The 17002-nt window shown below is 46.2% G+C and overlaps 1 protein-coding gene across 1 annotated transcript; it reads left to right on the forward strand.

Annotated features, from left to right (window-relative positions):
• Positions 1-477: 477 nt before the first annotated feature.
• Positions 478-13344, forward strand: LOC108574832 (acetylcholinesterase-like). The gene is made up of 8 exons (XM_017937479.1): positions 478-790; positions 1182-1412; positions 1812-2103; positions 2463-3098; positions 3205-3366; positions 3456-3628; positions 11462-11623; positions 13256-13344. The coding sequence occupies exons 1-8, from the start codon at positions 478-480 to the stop codon at positions 13342-13344; spliced, it is 2058 nt and encodes a 685-aa protein (XP_017792968.1).
• The last annotated feature ends 3658 nt before the right edge of the window (positions 13345-17002 follow it).

Below are 17002 nucleotides of genomic sequence, written 5' to 3' on the forward strand. Positions count from 1 at the left end.
GCCAACGCCATTTCCAATTAGTCGAATGGCGATGCGAATCGATCGCAGACACAATCGCTTCCTCGTCCCGGCCTCGCCTCAAGAAAGTAACAATCATTTCCGAGCGATCTGTCTCGCACAAAGAGCTCGTTTCCATCGGAACGAGCCGCTTCTCGCATTCCTCTATCGCAAGGAGCATTAAAACACTCAGAGTGCCCTCGCCTAATCGGAGAATACTCCATTTTTCGCGAGTGCATTTCACAGTTTTTCTTTCGCTGACTTTTATTCAAGAACTCCTGCAAAGATATTGTAGGAAATGTAACATGGATTGGGGCAGAAGAATAAAACCTATTGAGATTCACAGTATTTTTAATCGTTTCCAGGAGAACATGATATACACGCACGTGTATACGTATGTAATAGAAATACAGAGGTAATAAGTAGGTATTTAGGTGAGAAAAGTGATTACGTTAATCTGGTGTTGTAGGCGAGGACACGATGCCAAGAAACCGAAGTTCCTTGACGAAGTTCGAGGCCCTGATGGTGCTAAGTTTAACGGTGCTCGTTCAACTAGACGTCTGCTGGTGCACGCCGTCCCATAGAAGTAGACATCACGCGGACATGTCCCACGAGGACGCGAAGAATTTCCGAACGAGTGAAGAGCTGCCGAGACCAGCCGCTCTCAATTCGAACGACGATCCGCTGGTGGTTCAGACCAGGAAGGGCAAGGTCAAGGGCAAAACCATGACTGCCACCACGGGGAAGGACGTTGACGCCTGGTTCGGGATCCCTTATGCGCAGAAACCCCTAGGTAGGTTCGACCTATACACGATCTAGCGGTTTCGGGATCTCGGTTATTAACCTTTCGTTTAAGCGGCAATCTATTCTCAGAATTGTTCTCCATATTCTGGGAACCTCCTCCTAATCCATCTTCTCATCTTTGAATAAAGCCTTCTCCACCCCTTCCCTTCGAATAGGTAATACTTATACTTTCGAACGTTCTCCGGCCAAGTCGCAGATCAGCAATTCCGCTTCGATCAGAAATCCTTCGACTCCATTTGTTATTACCCACTTCGCAAGAACCAAGTGGTAGTTTGATTTTTCGGCCAATTGCTGCTCCGTAGTCTGAAAGAAGAAGCATGGTTCGGGAAGAGAGGATTGACGAACGGTGGAGAGACGAACGGGACGGGATTCTGTTGCAGGACCCCTGAGATTCCGGCATCCGAGGCCGGCGGAACGGTGGTCGGGGATCCTAAACGCCACTACGCTGCCAAATAGCTGCGTGCAGATTCTGGACACGGTGTTCGGCGACTTCCCAGGTGCGACTATGTGGAATCCGAACACGCCGCTCAGCGAGGATTGCCTTTACGTGAACGTGGTCGCGCCACGGCCTAGGCCTACCAATGCCGCTGTTATGGTATGGATATTCGGTGGTGAGTTCCAGCTGACACCTGTTCCACATCCGTAGATTAGAGACTGCCCGCGGGAAAATTCGAGCACACAGCCTGGGCCAACGTTCTTTTACAGGTGGTCGCTTCTTACACCGAGAAACGCTTATTTTCGACCCGTGAATCCGGTTATTTTAAGCCTGGCTTAATCTTATTATTCCATTTGGTAAATTGTCGCGAAACAAGCGTTCCTCGAGCAGAAGCTAAATGTTCCGAGAGAGAGAAAAAGGTTGAAAGAAAGAGTTTGCGAAGAGTGTACCTACCGAGTGCAAAGGCACCAGTTGAACGCTCCACTGGTTCCAATTGTATGTGTGTATGTACATGTGTGTGTGAAAAGCAGAGGTGGTATCATTCGAGAGATGGAATCGCGCGCAATCCTTGTAGGTGGCTTTTACTCCGGATCGGCGACCCTCGACGTTTACGATCACAAAACCCTGGTGTCCGAGGAGAACGTGATTCTGGTCTCGATGCAGTATCGAGTCGCCAGCCTGGGTTTCCTCTACTTCGGAACGTCGGATGTTCCTGGGAACGCCGGTCTGTTCGATCAGATGATGGCCCTTCAGTGGGTCCGCGACAATATCGCTGCCTTTGGCGGAAATCCTGACAACGTGACCCTGTTCGGAGAGAGCGCGGGCGCCGTTTCCGTTTCTATGCACCTCCTTTCGCCTCTGTCAAGGTGCATACCTTTTCTCCTTGTCACTTTACGCTCTATTCTCTTTTCTTTCCATTTCTTTTCTTTTCTTTTCTTTTTTGTCTTTTGTTTCTTGCTTGCCGCTAACCATGACTACTGTTACTAGTCGACGTTACGCGATATACATACATACATACGCACATAGTCAGTCGGTTGGAGATCACCACCTAGGATAACTTCGCTCGCAAACATCCAATTGATCCAATCCAATGAACGGGGATATACGTAATATCAAAGGAGGTGATCTCAAACTTAGGACCTTTGGATCAATGGCTGCTTCGATGCTCCACGCGACCAAACAATTTTCTAAATAGAAGCACCGCCGTTTTTTCTCTTCGTTTCAGGCATCTGTTCAGCCAAGCGATCATGCAGTCAGGCTCCCCAACTGCACCCTGGGCTATCATCTCTCGCGAAGAATCAATCGTGCGCGGCATTAGACTGGCGGAAGCCGTCGGTTGTCCGCACGATCGCTATAACCTGCAAGATGTGATCGATTGTCTGCTGGTGAAGGACCCTATCGAACTGGTGACGAACGAATGGGGCACCCTGGGTATCTGCGAGTTCCCTTTCGTACCCGTGATTGATGGCGCCTTCCTCGATGAGACGCCACAACGCTCGCTGGCCACATCTTCCTTCAAGAAGGCCAATATCATGATGGGCTCGAACACCGAGGAAGGTTTCTACTTTATTATTTACTATCTGACCGAATTATTTCGCATCGACGGCACCGAGGATGTGAAGGTCAGCAGGGAGCAGTTCGTTAGCGCCGTTTCCGAGCTGAATCCGTACGTCAATCAGATCGGGAGGCACGCGATTATCTACGAGTACACCGACTGGCTGCATCCAGACGATCCCCACGTGAATCGCGACGCCCTGGACAAAATTGTCGGCGACTACCAATTCACGTGCAACGTGAACGAATTCGCTGGCCGATACGCTGACACGGGGAACACTGTTTACATGTACTATTACAAACACAGGTGAGATCGTTAGAAGTAGTACAAAGCACTAAGAATAAGAACGTGTAATCTTTTTCTCCTTTATCCCTTTCTTCTTCTTCTTCTTTTTTTTCTAAAATTTCTGTAGATCCGCGAACAATCCATGGCCAAGATGGACAGGCGTGATGCATGCAGACGAGATCAGCTACATCTTTGGTGAGCCCCTGGACCCCACGAAAGGGTACTCGACCGAGGAAGTGCATTTGTCGAAGAGGATGATGAGATACTGGGCAAATTTTGCGAAAACAGGGTAAGTCAAGGAGTGTGACTCCCTTCTCTTCTCACTTCTATTCATTGTAACAATGTGAAAAGAACGATAAAGGATTGTCCGTATGCTAGGGACCCGAATGTCGGCGACGAGTCATGGACACAGGCTTATTGGCCACCGCACACTGCCGTGAAGAAAGAGTACCTGACGCTGGACACTAACAGTTCCGAGGTCGGGAACGGGCCTAGGGTTAGGCAGTGCACTTTTTGGAAGAAGTACCTTCCGCAACTCCTCGCCGCGACATGTAAGTACAATTTCAATCTTCGTTTCTTTTTCACCGCGAATTTACCCTTATTTTATTTCTTTTCTCCCTCGGTTTCTTTCAAAAATGGCCCTTCCGTTTAAATTGAACATCGTCGGTTCTAACAGCCACAATCTTAACGGGCGGTTCACCGTTTACAGCCCTCCGATCGCACTTGGATTGTCTTCTATGACACCTGTTGAATGGAAAATACGTTTCATTAACCGCAAGGCGGTCTCGCGCGAGACCCAGCGGCAAAAGCAAATCAATCGGCCCGATTACTTTTGCCGGTTCGACAATTTTAATCGAACAGGCCACGTTATCAAACTCTGAACACGAATCGTTCCCAATTAAACTTCCGGGACACGAGGTGTCCACAAGCTCTCTCGTATACCTATTTATCGTCGAGGCGGTTCACGGGGGAATCAAAGGAAGGCGCGGATGTGGAAGAGCTGTAATTCCTCGGGAATCGGGAGTCTATGGGAAAAAGAGGATCAGGAGACACAGGCGTGTCTGGTTTCCGAAAGGGGGACAAACGCGCGGTGACTTCATCTCTGCCCAGAAAACCTGTCTTCTCGTTTACCAATTTCAGGTTAGCTGCTCATTGGTCCAATGAGAAAGACGCTCGAGAATCACCAATAAACTTTTCCCAATGTTTTCTTTAACTTCTCTCTCTCTCTCTCTCTCTCTCTCTCTCTCTCTCTCCCTGATTCTCTCCACCCGTGGCTGTCTGCCCCTGAACGCAGAAATACGTTTCTGTCTTGGAGAGTGAGAAGCAAGCATCGAGTCTCCCAATTTTATAATTTACGTTCTGCCGATACACGAGCAATTTAAAGTAAAATAAAATGGTAGGCGAAAAGTGATGAATTATTGGGTTATTTGTCGCATCCATCGTGAATGAAAACAACGAACGGTTGCAGCAGCGAGGTCGGCCAGAAGCGAGCAGGAATTAACGCGGCAACCAGATGCATAATACAACCACGCAATTTCTGCTCTACATAGAGGAACTGGCGACCACGTTCCGCTCCGACCAATATTAAACGGGACCAAGAGGTACATGATTGTTGAGAGTAGCGTAAATATTTTTGCTCAAATTGAAAAAACACTGAAACAAAACGACGTTAAGCGGTGATGTTTTTTTTTTTTACTTTGGACCTACTTTCGAGCAATTCTTTTGGAACAATTCGTTTCCAATGTAGATACATACTGCTATATTTCTCGTGGAGTAAAATGACGGAAAGAGGTAGACGTGGGGAGCAAGAACGAAAAGTATGATTTGAATATTGGAAATTGCTCTCTTGGCAGTTTTTCCGCGATCAAATTATTCCATCCCAATTACGTTATTATAGGCGAGTGGAATTTAATAGAGAGACGATATTCGTGGTTTCCTGACGGTGGGTCTGGCCTCGTGCCATTCCACGAAATACCATCCGATGCCTGAGAAAACTTAATCGGCTTTCTTCGGACTTGATTCGTCCATTATGCAGATCCGATTATTGGTCACGATCGCCACCGGTTGTCGCAGCGAATAAAACGGCTCAACGACTCGCGCTTTTATCCGTTCGCCAGTGGACGCCGGGTCACCCGTGACCCATACGTTAGCTCTGTTTTGTTAAAGCGTACAGCTCGGGAAATCTTGTAACCTGAGCGTCGCCTTCCCCTCCTAGCCATTAGCGATAAAAAAAAAACTGGTGTGCATACGAAGAAACAGTTTGTAGTCAGTATTCAGTGTAGCAGTGATCCGGCAAAGTGAACAGCAAAAAGTTTTTCCTATACGTTTCAGTAAAAGAGTTACATATACTTGATGTTTATTAAGAATAAACAATTGGTAAACCAACGTTACGTATTCACAGAGTTTTTAGACTCTGACAATCACAATGATATTCGTTTCTTTTTATTTTTGTGTATATACATACATTTATATAACATCTATAACGTTCTTTTTATTTTAAACTTATTGTGTGTTATTACCCGTTTTTGGTTAGAAATAGGTAATGAATAAATAAACATAGTAAAATTTTTGTGTAAAAATTAGTTTTGAAGAACGTATCATGAAGAATTTACTACGGGTCAGAATTGACCCGGCGTCCGCCTTGCACACGGTTGTCTCGATGTCCACCTTCCGAGAGTTAAATATCTCAAAAAGCCTGTTCTCTTTCTTTCAACGTAATTGCATTTTTCTCTTTTTCTTTTCTTTGTCCGCTAATGTAGCCCAAAAATGTGGTCTCCTTCAGTACGAAATCAAAGAAACGACATGTTCTGTCGTTAAGTGGGTGAACACGGGACATTTGACACAACCTCCGAATAAATGATGCAAATTCGAGAGCGAACGACGTTAGCTGTGCAATACCATGGGTGAATTTTCCGATTCGTCGTGGCAATCGAGACAAAAGTAGAGACGCTCCGAGCCCATTACGACGTCCATTCATGGCGTTCGACGCTACGCGAACCCTCCGAGCAACCTAGTTATTTAACGATTAATTCCGACTGATTAACCGATCGAGTTTTAGTTAAACCTACGAGAGCAACTGGGACGACGGAGGGGGGGGGAGGGTGGTTCTCTCCTTCGGGAAGCAATTTCGCATCCCATTGACTCTGAGTGGTGGTGGGCTATTAATCGAGAGTGCTTAGCTCGCGTGCAGCTTGCCTTCGAGAAAGTTGGATTGCGCGGAGAAGAAATGGCAGTCGGCCAACCGATTTAAATATCTATTCAAAGAATATAATCTCGGCCCATTTCGTCTTTGATCCCACAACACTGTGCAGCGGAAGAAAAATTACGGGAGTGTGGAGTCGAGCCAATTTTTATTGGCACTGAGAGGCACAGAACGTCTGGGTTATATCTGCGTTTCGTCAACGTCACAGCTGTAGTATGTATTCATTAGTTTAATGGCTGTACGATCGGTCGGAAGCCCCTTCGTTCGGTCACAGTACCGAGAAGAAACGTAAATAGAAAAGGATTTCCTCTTTCGACGACGATGACGACGACGACAGTTCAGCAAGATGGAAAATGAAATTCCAACCGCAGAGCTGGAGGACAAACGGGGGAAATATATACAGAAATTTCAAGGATAAGAATGCCGTGTTGCTTTGAATGAAGAAACGACGAGTGCCATGAATTTATTTCGCAAATACACGATTTCAAATCAAATCAGGAGTTGTACATCCCTAGAGACGGAATCGACGATTTCGGGTCAAAGATCTGAATGGGATCGTGTAGAATAAAGAGGACGAGAAAAAAAACCAGGGACATGCATGCAGCTACCGTCCATGGAGGGGATGATATAATGGCGTGGCGTGGTGAAATAAAAACGGCGATGCAGCGGAAAATTGCTATCGTGGAGCGCCGTTTCTTCTTCCGGACACCCTTCCCACGTCGATTTCTTCTCTTTTCCTCCCCTTCGAATAATATCCATTGTGCCTAGAGCAAGTATCTCGATCTCTTTTACCGGAACCATCAAAGCTCTCTAGTTGTAAAGCGACGTATTATTGCGTTCGGTGTCGGTAGACTTACGTACATAACCACCTGACGTATTCCTCCCTTCCAACGTGACAACGTAATTGAACGTAAACATCGCGCTTTAAGATTATCGCGTGTTTGACATCTTGGGACGTTTAGCAGACTCAGCACTTCCATGGCAAACTCATGAAAGCTCGCATGTCTAGTGGCTGCTTGATCGATAGCTACCTCGTTCATCTTTCCAGCTGGCAGGTATCCCGACGAAAAAATATCACACAGATCAATTTCACCGGAGCGTTGAAAACGATCGATCCGAATGGGAAAAAGAGAGAGAAGGATTTCGCTTAGAGCAGGTGTCTTGCTTGGAGAAATTAGGATTAGTAGAGGTAAATAAAAGGTAGTGGCGCATATGCGGTAGATGCGATTCGCTTTGGTCTAGCGGATCGAGTACTCGAAATAGAGCAACGCGACGTCGCAGCATTGCTTTATAATTACGCCGGTGGGCTTCGAAAGGTTAACCGCATGCCGCGCCGGCGAAGGTAGACAGCACGAGGACGTGTCGTTGTCACGAGCACTAATGACTCGTTTACACGGTGGACCATTGACGTAACCGCAGATACACCCTGCTCGTATTTTCCCTTCCTCGAGTAACCAGGAATTTATCGACGAATTCTCGACAAGCCTGGCGAAATTTTCTACTGACAGCCATGTTCCTGACCGTTTCTCAACGGAGATTTATGGCTTCGTCGAATGAAACGGCGGCGGAGAGTTTTTAGGCGAACAGAGCACGGCGGTGCAACGAGAGCAGTGCGGATAAGAGCCGACGATGGTGTCATTTTCATCATGATCGTTATTATCATGATCACTAACTCGCCGAATCTCGAGCCATTGGCGTAACGCTGTGTCGCAATACCGTGAGACCGATTCGGTGACGTCACGCGGTGAAATGAACGCTTGCTTGCGTCGGACGTGCTCCTATAACGCGTAATCTATGCGGCAGAATTGCCGTTGACACGGCGCCAACCTGGAATCCGTTTCGAAATACTGCCGGGTGGCTCGACTGACTGCGATTATACAGCGCCATCGCGGCTATCTCTCCCTAACGATACCTCATAAAACTGTATTTATGCCGCAGCTCGCTTTGAGCTTAATTCAAAACCCTGTCCTCCCACGTCTAGCTTCGACGTTCGATCGAACACCTATGATACCGTTCGATAATAACGATGTCCTTAGCGTGAACTAAGATACAGTGCACGAGCGAACAATCTCGCTGAGTTAACTCAAGCGGAACAAATCGAGAGAGAGAGAGAGAGATTTTTCCCAGCGATTCGTAACAAGTTGTTTGCTGGATTTGTTTCAAAGTTTCGCCCGAAACTTTGAAATCGCTTCACGGACACAACAACCCCTGCTTGCGGTCCCAAGCAGTGGTTACAGAAATGCGGTTCCATTAAGAACTGTGGACGCTTAAAGCAATGATTCGCCAACTTGCACCTTTCGAACTTTAGAATGACAGCTTCCCATTTTCCGTGATCCGTGGAACGAAAATGCGGAGACTGCGGAAAATCGGGAGAGAGATAAAGAGCAGAGGAAAGCAGCTGCTGGCAATCAATCAAACAAAATCCATGTCAAGGGATATACTTGTGTGTGTGTCAGTCCCGCGCTAACTGGGGAGTCTGTGAACAGTTACGCACCCACTTTAATTAAACTTTGCAGGTAGATTGAGGCAAGATAAAAAAAAAAAACAATTTCACCTAGAGTTGAATAGATTTTGATTGGTTGCGGCTTTTCGGAGTGACTATCCTTCAACTTTACTGCAGAAGCAACATGCTTAGAGTGCTCCGAATACCTATTATTTTTGATTTTTCTTCGGAAAATTCTGCTTCCATTAAAACAGGACATTAATATTCTTTTGCACAAACGTCGAATGTTTCAGCAGGCAGCACCAGCTAATACGTTATCCAACAGATGGATGGCAATTAGTTACTGTACATAGAAGGAGAGGGAGAGAGCTTGATCACAGGAACAGTGATACACAAAGCCTCTCTAAACATACTGATTGATTGTCTGTCGCCACGACGAAGCGGAAACAAAACGGAATGGTAATGGTTACCGTTCGCGATCGTGCGGTATTATTATTGACTCTGGACTATCGATGCGCGAATTCTCTCAGGGAAATTACCTTTCGAAAATGCGTACACAATTTCTATCGAGCTTAATATTTCTCAAAACGTCCTAATCGTGATTATCCACAGCGTTGCGAGGTTCCTTCGCGAAAGTCGCTTCTCTTTCAACTAATACTCACGAAACGCAATCTGTGACGCAGTTTCTTTCCGGTGAAGTAATTAAACGAAAATATGTCGCGAAAGAGTTATAGGAGATAACTCTCGTTTCATTACAGTTTCTCCTTCCAGTTGGCCGAAAACTTTTCCAATCGGTCGCGACATCGAAAATACTACTGGGTATACTTCCGTGTCCAACTGTCCACTTCCCGTTAGTTGACATTTTCTGCTCGCGTCTCGATCCGCTTCAGCACTTATTGCTTTTCTTTCATTATACCAACGACATTACAGTTACAAAGAGACAAATTGAACCACGTGCGGCGTATTATCTTTTATTACGTTCCTCTTCAGGGCTGTTCTTCCTATACACCGAAACGAAACTTTGGTAATATCTGGTAGAGAACTGCGACCTTGTTAAGCCCGTCCGCAAAACGGCAACGCGGAGACGTAAAAGGACTAACGAAATAGGACCTCTCGTTATAGCAAGTTCCACGGTGTTCCGTCGATCCTGCGATAACTCGTATTCCTTATTATCCTTTGACGTTACTCGGAATCGTCTCTATCTCTTGCTCTAATTGCGAAAAATGGAAGAAAAAAGAAATCAAAAGTGAATCTAAAATAGAAGAAGAGAAGGAAATAGGAGGGTATAGTCGGAAAAATTGCCAGGCACGTAAAGTAAAAGAAGAGGAACGAGGGGAGAAGAGAGGGCAAGTTTGATCGCGCCTCGAAAACAAAACAGTGATAAAGTCGGTGGGGCAACGGAGGGGCGGCTGCCTCGACGAGGAGTAGGGATTTTGATCGCGGCACCCCGGAACGAAACGAACGGACGAGCAGGGCAAACGGTGGTGCGGGGGTGGAGAACTGGCCGCTCTCGGCAAGGTGGATCGATGCCGCCGCGGCACGTCTGTGCGCGCAAACGTGCGCACGTGTGCGTGCACCTGTACACGTGTACCGACGCGCCGCGCCGAGATGCGTGGACGCATTAATCAACCTTTTGTCTCCGCTCTCTTCCCCTGACTGTTTATCTCTCGTCGATTATCATTCCGGGAAAAATCCTCGAGGGAGAGAGAGAGAGGGGGGGGGGAGAGAGAGAGAGACGGGGAAGTTAATTTTCCAAAGTTTCACGAGATCGAATAACGAGCTATGTGTATACGTATAGCAGACTAGGAACATCGTGGTACATGGCATCGTTTAGTGCCGCGAATGTACAAAGCCCGTGGAGAAAGTTTGCAAACAGCAGTTATTTACAATTAGAACAATGACGGGACGGTGTCGTTTCCCTTTGAGCATCAGAGTGGTATCGAGCCACTTTATCCTCGAGTCGAGTCACGACGCGCAATTTGTCAGTAAGTTTAGCGCTTTCGCGAATTTCCACGATCGCCGTTTGCCGTTTCTGCACTTCCCCTCTTAGCAGTTACCAATAGAAAATGATCGATTTACTTGTTGCATTAATTCGGGTACTCCTCTGCGAAGATTGCCGAGGCGTCTAAACAAATCGAGACACTAAAAGATAGCAGAGGTCCCAAGAATCCATTGGGCAAAGATCGTATTAATTAGTTGGCGAGTGATACGAATGAGAGCCGCGGTCGCAATCCCGATTATTTTCTCCGCTTTTAATTGAATCTCCCTGGTTGCGATCGGCGGCGGTGTGCCGGCGGGGTTTCGCGCGACGGACGCTACGCTCATTCTGCACAAAGCTAAATGAATTCTTTGTTGCCCGTAATCCACGTCATCGAGGCACGCTCTCCTGCACGAATAATTCGCCCTCTCAGCCGCCTCTCCCGGTCGTCGAACGACCAGGACTTCTCTTTTATTACTTTCATATTCGCCCGATTAATGCGGCTATATCGTCAAAGGAACGAGTTCCGTGCCGCTTGTCTCCTGTCTGCTTCAATGTTTCCCATTGACCGCGGACGCTTTATGAAACATCCTCTCCTCACGGTTATCCGCGAAGTAAGGAGCATTAATCTTTTTCGTGTTCCGATTAATTCAAGCATGGATTTAACTTATCCTCGAGAAAAGATGGTGGGAGGGAGGGGGAGATAGAGAGAGAGAGAGAGAGAGAGATTTAAGAGAGACTGTGGTTATTTTCTGTTGCAGCGAAACTAGAAATTGCTTCAAAAGAAACGTGCAGCGGCACAAGCATTGCTGAAGAAGGGCGGCTGCTGCTGGTGAGCTTGTTGCTGATCGGCACCCTGTTCAGCCAGAACCTGGTCGCGTTTCATCTTGGGGCGAACGGGCTAGCACAGATACTCACAGAGGGCAGAGGCTTCGTTTAGCTTCCGCGACCACCTCTCTGGACCGTTTTCGATCGTCGAGAAGGCAAAGGTCCGCCGTGGCGGCCGACGGAACGCGAGCATAGACCGGCAGAAGGATCGACGATCTTCTAAAGGGTGATAACTTCTAAATGGTATCGCTGAACACGAGACAACCAGCGAAACAAACATATCAATGCACCAGGGGCCGCTCGATCAGCCGATCGAGTCTCTGCTTCGGTAGTGAGAGAGAGAGAGTATCATTTCCCTCTGAGAGAGGAGGGTAGAAATTTTACGCTGATAAACGAAGGACTCGAAGATTTCCTTGGATCGATGTGTCGCCACTACCTTCACGACCACACCTCTACTACCGCCACCATCACCAGCAACAACCACCAGCATCATTGTACTCTTCACTTCTTTTCGTTTTGGCCTTTCTAGACTGCGAACGACCAACTCCTCGCAATTCGATAACGCGGCTATACTTAGCGTTACTGGCGGAGTCTAGATACCTCGATGAAGAAAGAAACAACGAGATGATTGATGGTAGAAGAGAGCAACATAGCCTTCTTGAGACAAGTAAGACGCCTCTAAGAACACGAACATCATAACACATCGGTTACTAGTGGTCCGTCGTCGTAAACCGTCTGACCTACTCCAACCGTGACTACTCACGCAACCAACGTGAAACCATCGTCGTACTCTACTTTCCTCCTCCTCCTCCTCCTCCTCGTTTACTATTTCACTTATCGCAAACCTACCATCTCCTCTCCTCTCCTCCAATTCAAACAGATCGTTCCACGGGGATAAACCGAAGCTTTCTAAAATACAGCTTTCCCAATTATCGATCGCACGCTTAATACACAGCACAGAGGGGAATTGTCGGCGATTAATTCGATCGAAATCGCATCCTGTTCCTCGCTATCGACGTCGAAATGAGGATGATACTCTCTGCGTGTACGCGTTCACCCGGAGAGTCCTAGCTTTTTATTAACGACAATATGGGTCACTGCATCGGAGCTTTTATTTCACGAGCGGGATATCACCGTCGACCTGGACGTGGATCGCGGAACCCGCTCCCCCCCCCCAGACGATACCTACTACCGGACAGGATAATTCCCGCTCAGCCGGAAAATTTGATCGAACGAACGCCGTGGCCATTATCCTTGCTCTGCATTCGTTACCCTTTATTTCCACCATTATCCAGTCAGCCCCTACTCGTTTCGGCACTCGGCCAATGCATTCGTACATGCACCGCGGTGACGGGACGACGACGCGCCTGACCATCCGAGTTTTTCACTCGTTTCACTCGTTGTTTTGAGTCAAATCCCGCCGGGGCTGGTTATGTACACACAGGAACGGTAATGCGAGCCGCAATTCGATCTATATGCTCTACGGCCGCCTATACGTGCGCATGTTTGTAATGCGGTGCAACCACTGCAGAGTCGATTCCATTTGTACAAATTCTGGAGACTTAAACGCCCCGAGGAGTACTCAGCTATCCTGGACGATTCGTATCCGGTATTTTCGTTGCGGTCCTCGTCGATGCGTACAATCGGCAACGTCCTATTCACCCGCCCTTTTTTCTTTTCCTTTTCTCTATTTTTATTTCTCCTTTCGTTTATTTGTTCCTAACGAGAGACATACCGTTCAACCTTCATTTCCCTCCATATGTATATCGTTACATTGACAGAAATCAAACCTGTCTTCCATCTCGAATTCCCGTAGAATTGCAAATTGCGTTCAGACGGCTACTGATTTGTGTCCTGGACAAGCTAATCGTTAATCGCCAAGCACACGATAGTGAATTCATTATTATTACAAGTGTATAAGCGTTAAATTCATTTCATTGTTGAAACGTGAAAGATGTTGGTGATAAAGCTGTACACGAGTGCTCGACAAGGAGAAGGGATTGAAGGAATTGAATTTCGTTCATTTTACCGCGATGGTCGTTCATAAGAAGACAAAGAGAATTTTGGAGCAGTAAAATTTTATGACGTAAACTCGTTCTGACTGCGGTACACGCGGGCCTCGCGTGGATCGAAATTAAACGACCGCCAGGATGCGTTCAGGTGCGCTCGCGCCGCATCGGACGGTGCATTCCTACCTGCATCCCATGCGCTCTATTTTCCTCGCGGCTCCGCCATCGATTTTACACCAGAATACGCTTCTATTCTTCCAGCTCGGCTGTGGCCTGAAGGTCGCACCACCACGCCATTCCAACCACATGACTCGTCTCTGTCTCGAAACTCGTCTTCCCCGCTTTTTTTTTTACCATTTCCCTAGAGTCCTAGATATCGTGCCGCGTTCAATACCGATTTCACGCTTTGTACTTTTTACTGGCCAGCAGCTAATTTCAAGCAATCCTATACTTTCGTATTTAACAAAAAACTATCGCCATTTCTGTCGAGCCAAATATGAAATAGTGTTAAAAGCAAACGCGGAATCGTGATCCCCTCTTCCAGGAAACGACCACGACGATCGTGTTCACCTTTCATTCTCCGTATCGAGATCGAGATCTTCCAAACGTTGGTCGAAAACGCAGTTTCCTTAGGGGGTTAAATCGCGAAGAAGGGACACGTGACTTCGGCGGAATAGACTCCGTCAGAACGTGTACAAGATCCGCAGAACTGCGTGTTCGAAGGGCGAACAAAAGCTCGTTCCAGAATCGAAAGAGAAGAATCCGCCGAACGAACGTAATCGAGAAGCAAAGCGCGAATAATTCAAAGAGGAGGAGAAAAGCAAGTAAAACGAGTCTTCTTATCGTTTCGTCCTTCTCCCTGTTCCTCGTGAAGATAGTAAGGAGGAGAAAGGAGGCGCTAAGGTTAGCCGCTGATTATTTATAATAACTATTACCGTAAGTAGAAAGACATACCATGCGCGTACACGTACACGTGTATACTATCTGTGTGTACATAAGATATTACGATATTTCACCAAGTGTGCGATATACACATACAGGCATATGCATGTATAATGCGTTATCGATAAATGCAAGAATCAACGGATCGCACTCCCTTTCTTCTTCCTCGTCATCTTCTTAAGATCGACAATTTTGATCGAAAGAAAGAAAGAAAGAAAGAAAGAGGCGTCTAATCAGTGTTCCCCCGAAATATAAATATAAGCTTTATAAAACAAGTTACTTATATGTACGAGAATTGCGAATGATAAGGAGAGACTTCCAATCGGCCAAATCGTCTTTCCTATCCTCTTTTTCTCTTTCAGGTCGACAGGAAACGCCTTTCTCATCCCTTTCAAACCAGACCGTATCCCTGGCGCTTTGCCAGTACCGCCGTTTCTTGCTTAGCTTTTTATCTGGATCGAGCAACTTACTCTCGCTGGCTTCTTCTTTACCCTTTCAACTACTTCTTCTTTTCTTTTTTCTCCTCCTTTGTTTTCTTTTCTCGTTTGCCTGTCGTCAGACACTCCAAGGATGAAATATAATTTTCGCTTTGCTTCTACGTTTACGAGAATTGGTCCATTAATTAACGAGCATCGATGAGTGGAAGAGAGAGAGAGAGATTCTCAGAGAAATGAAAAAAAGAGCGAATGTTGGAACAAGTGAACGAACGTTTGATTCTCGAGCTAACGAAAATGCATTTCTTTATTAGCGTAAACATAAAGTGAAAAGCCAAAAAAAGAAAAATCAAAAGTGACAGAGAGACACACTTTGTTCGCCTATTCGTAGACGAAGATGCAAATTTCGCTGTTTTTTCGTGTCGAGAACGGATACCGTAATTCGGTTGCTCTAATTTTAGGTTTAACGGAGCAAAAAGTGTGCAAGGCGAATGATTTAGTTGAATTTAGAGTTTACAGCTCGTCGAAACGGGTTTTTTGATTAAGTGTACAATATTATGTAAATATATAACGGTAAGAACCGAAGAGTGTAGCGCGTCATGTTCGAAGCGACGTTAAAACAGAATATTATTTAAAAGAGAAGAGTAATAACCGCTGGACGCGTAGGTTTCCTCGATTAACGCCAGCTAGCAAGCTTACAGAGAATAATAATTCATACGGAAGTACGCGCGTATACGGGTACGTGTGTCCACCTTACCGCGTTAAACTCACTGCGATGATAAACTCAATGCATTATGTATAATGTTATTATACATACTTTACATACGTATATATACATATACATAAGTACGTGCATATACATATGTAGCATGTATAGAGATAATTTAGGGACGTCGTCGTACATGTTTGTACATACTTTGTCACGCGCAACTATCACGGCTCACGAGGTTACTAAACGAAGTACCCGCAGAAGGTATCGACGCCATTTTTCCTCTTATCCTCCATACCCCCACCCTTCCAGAAGCGTTCACTTCGCCCTTCAGACGAACCGAGGAAAACAGGAAGAAAAATCCTTCGTACGTTTCACAAAGCAGAATTTATTTCATTATTTTCCGTTCGAATAAACTCTGAGTGGTATCGGGAGTAGTACTTACATATATGTATAGTACACGGCTGCGAGTCGAGAGAAACGTGGCTGCTCGAGGGAGATAAGGATGCCATTGCGAGAAACGAGACTCGGCCGGGGGAAAAGTAATTTGGTTGGAAGATGTTTCGTATATACATATATGTATATCACGCCTAATATTTCCGGATAGAGGCAACGTCCGTGAAATTGGGCCTCTGTTCAGGCGAATCAACGCGAGGGTTAAACATTTTTCAAGAACAAACCTTCTTTCTTCCTTCCTACCTTTCTATTTCTCTCGACTTTCGCTTCTCGAAGCATGTAGGATTTTTATCGAGAATGGTTTTTATTCGCGATTTCACTCGTTCGAATTTCACAATGAATCCTTTGGCAAATGACTGCTAAACTACGCTTAATCACTGATGATGGCGGTAACGGAGAAGAATTCAAACAAGCTGTTTCAACCGTCGCGTCGGCTGGAACATTTCCAGAAAGTTTCTTCGACCCCCTGATCGTGTTTTATTTCGTATCTTTGGAATTCCTCCCGTTCCGTTCGTCATCGTTTAATCTTCATTGGTGTTCGTTGCACACAACTCGCTTCGTCAAGAAGGGGGAACGCTTTGTGAAATAGTGGAAGGAGGTGATCTTGCGATCATGGCGCTGCAATGAAGAAAGATTAACGCGCGCAGTCTCCGTTTGCGATGATTCCTTCTGCAACTTTTGCCTATACATAACTACTATTCGATGAAAGACGATCGAAAACGATCGAGAGGTAATAATAATTGGTTCCGGTAGCCGGCAACCGGCAGCCGGCAGAAGTTTCAGAACGATTTATTAGAAAGAAGTCTGTACAAAGGACTCTAAACGATCTTCCACCGAGGCGCCAGGCGTCGAGGTGAATTCAAGCCAAAGGATTATAATTAACACTAAAGAAAAAAAGAAGAAAAGGGGGAAAAAAAAGAAAGA

The sequence above is a fragment of the Habropoda laboriosa genome, unplaced genomic scaffold, assembly GCF_001263275.1.
Source record: "Habropoda laboriosa isolate 0110345459 unplaced genomic scaffold, ASM126327v1 scaffold210, whole genome shotgun sequence".
In the NCBI taxonomy this organism is placed as follows: Eukaryota; Metazoa; Arthropoda; class Insecta; order Hymenoptera; family Apidae; genus Habropoda; species Habropoda laboriosa.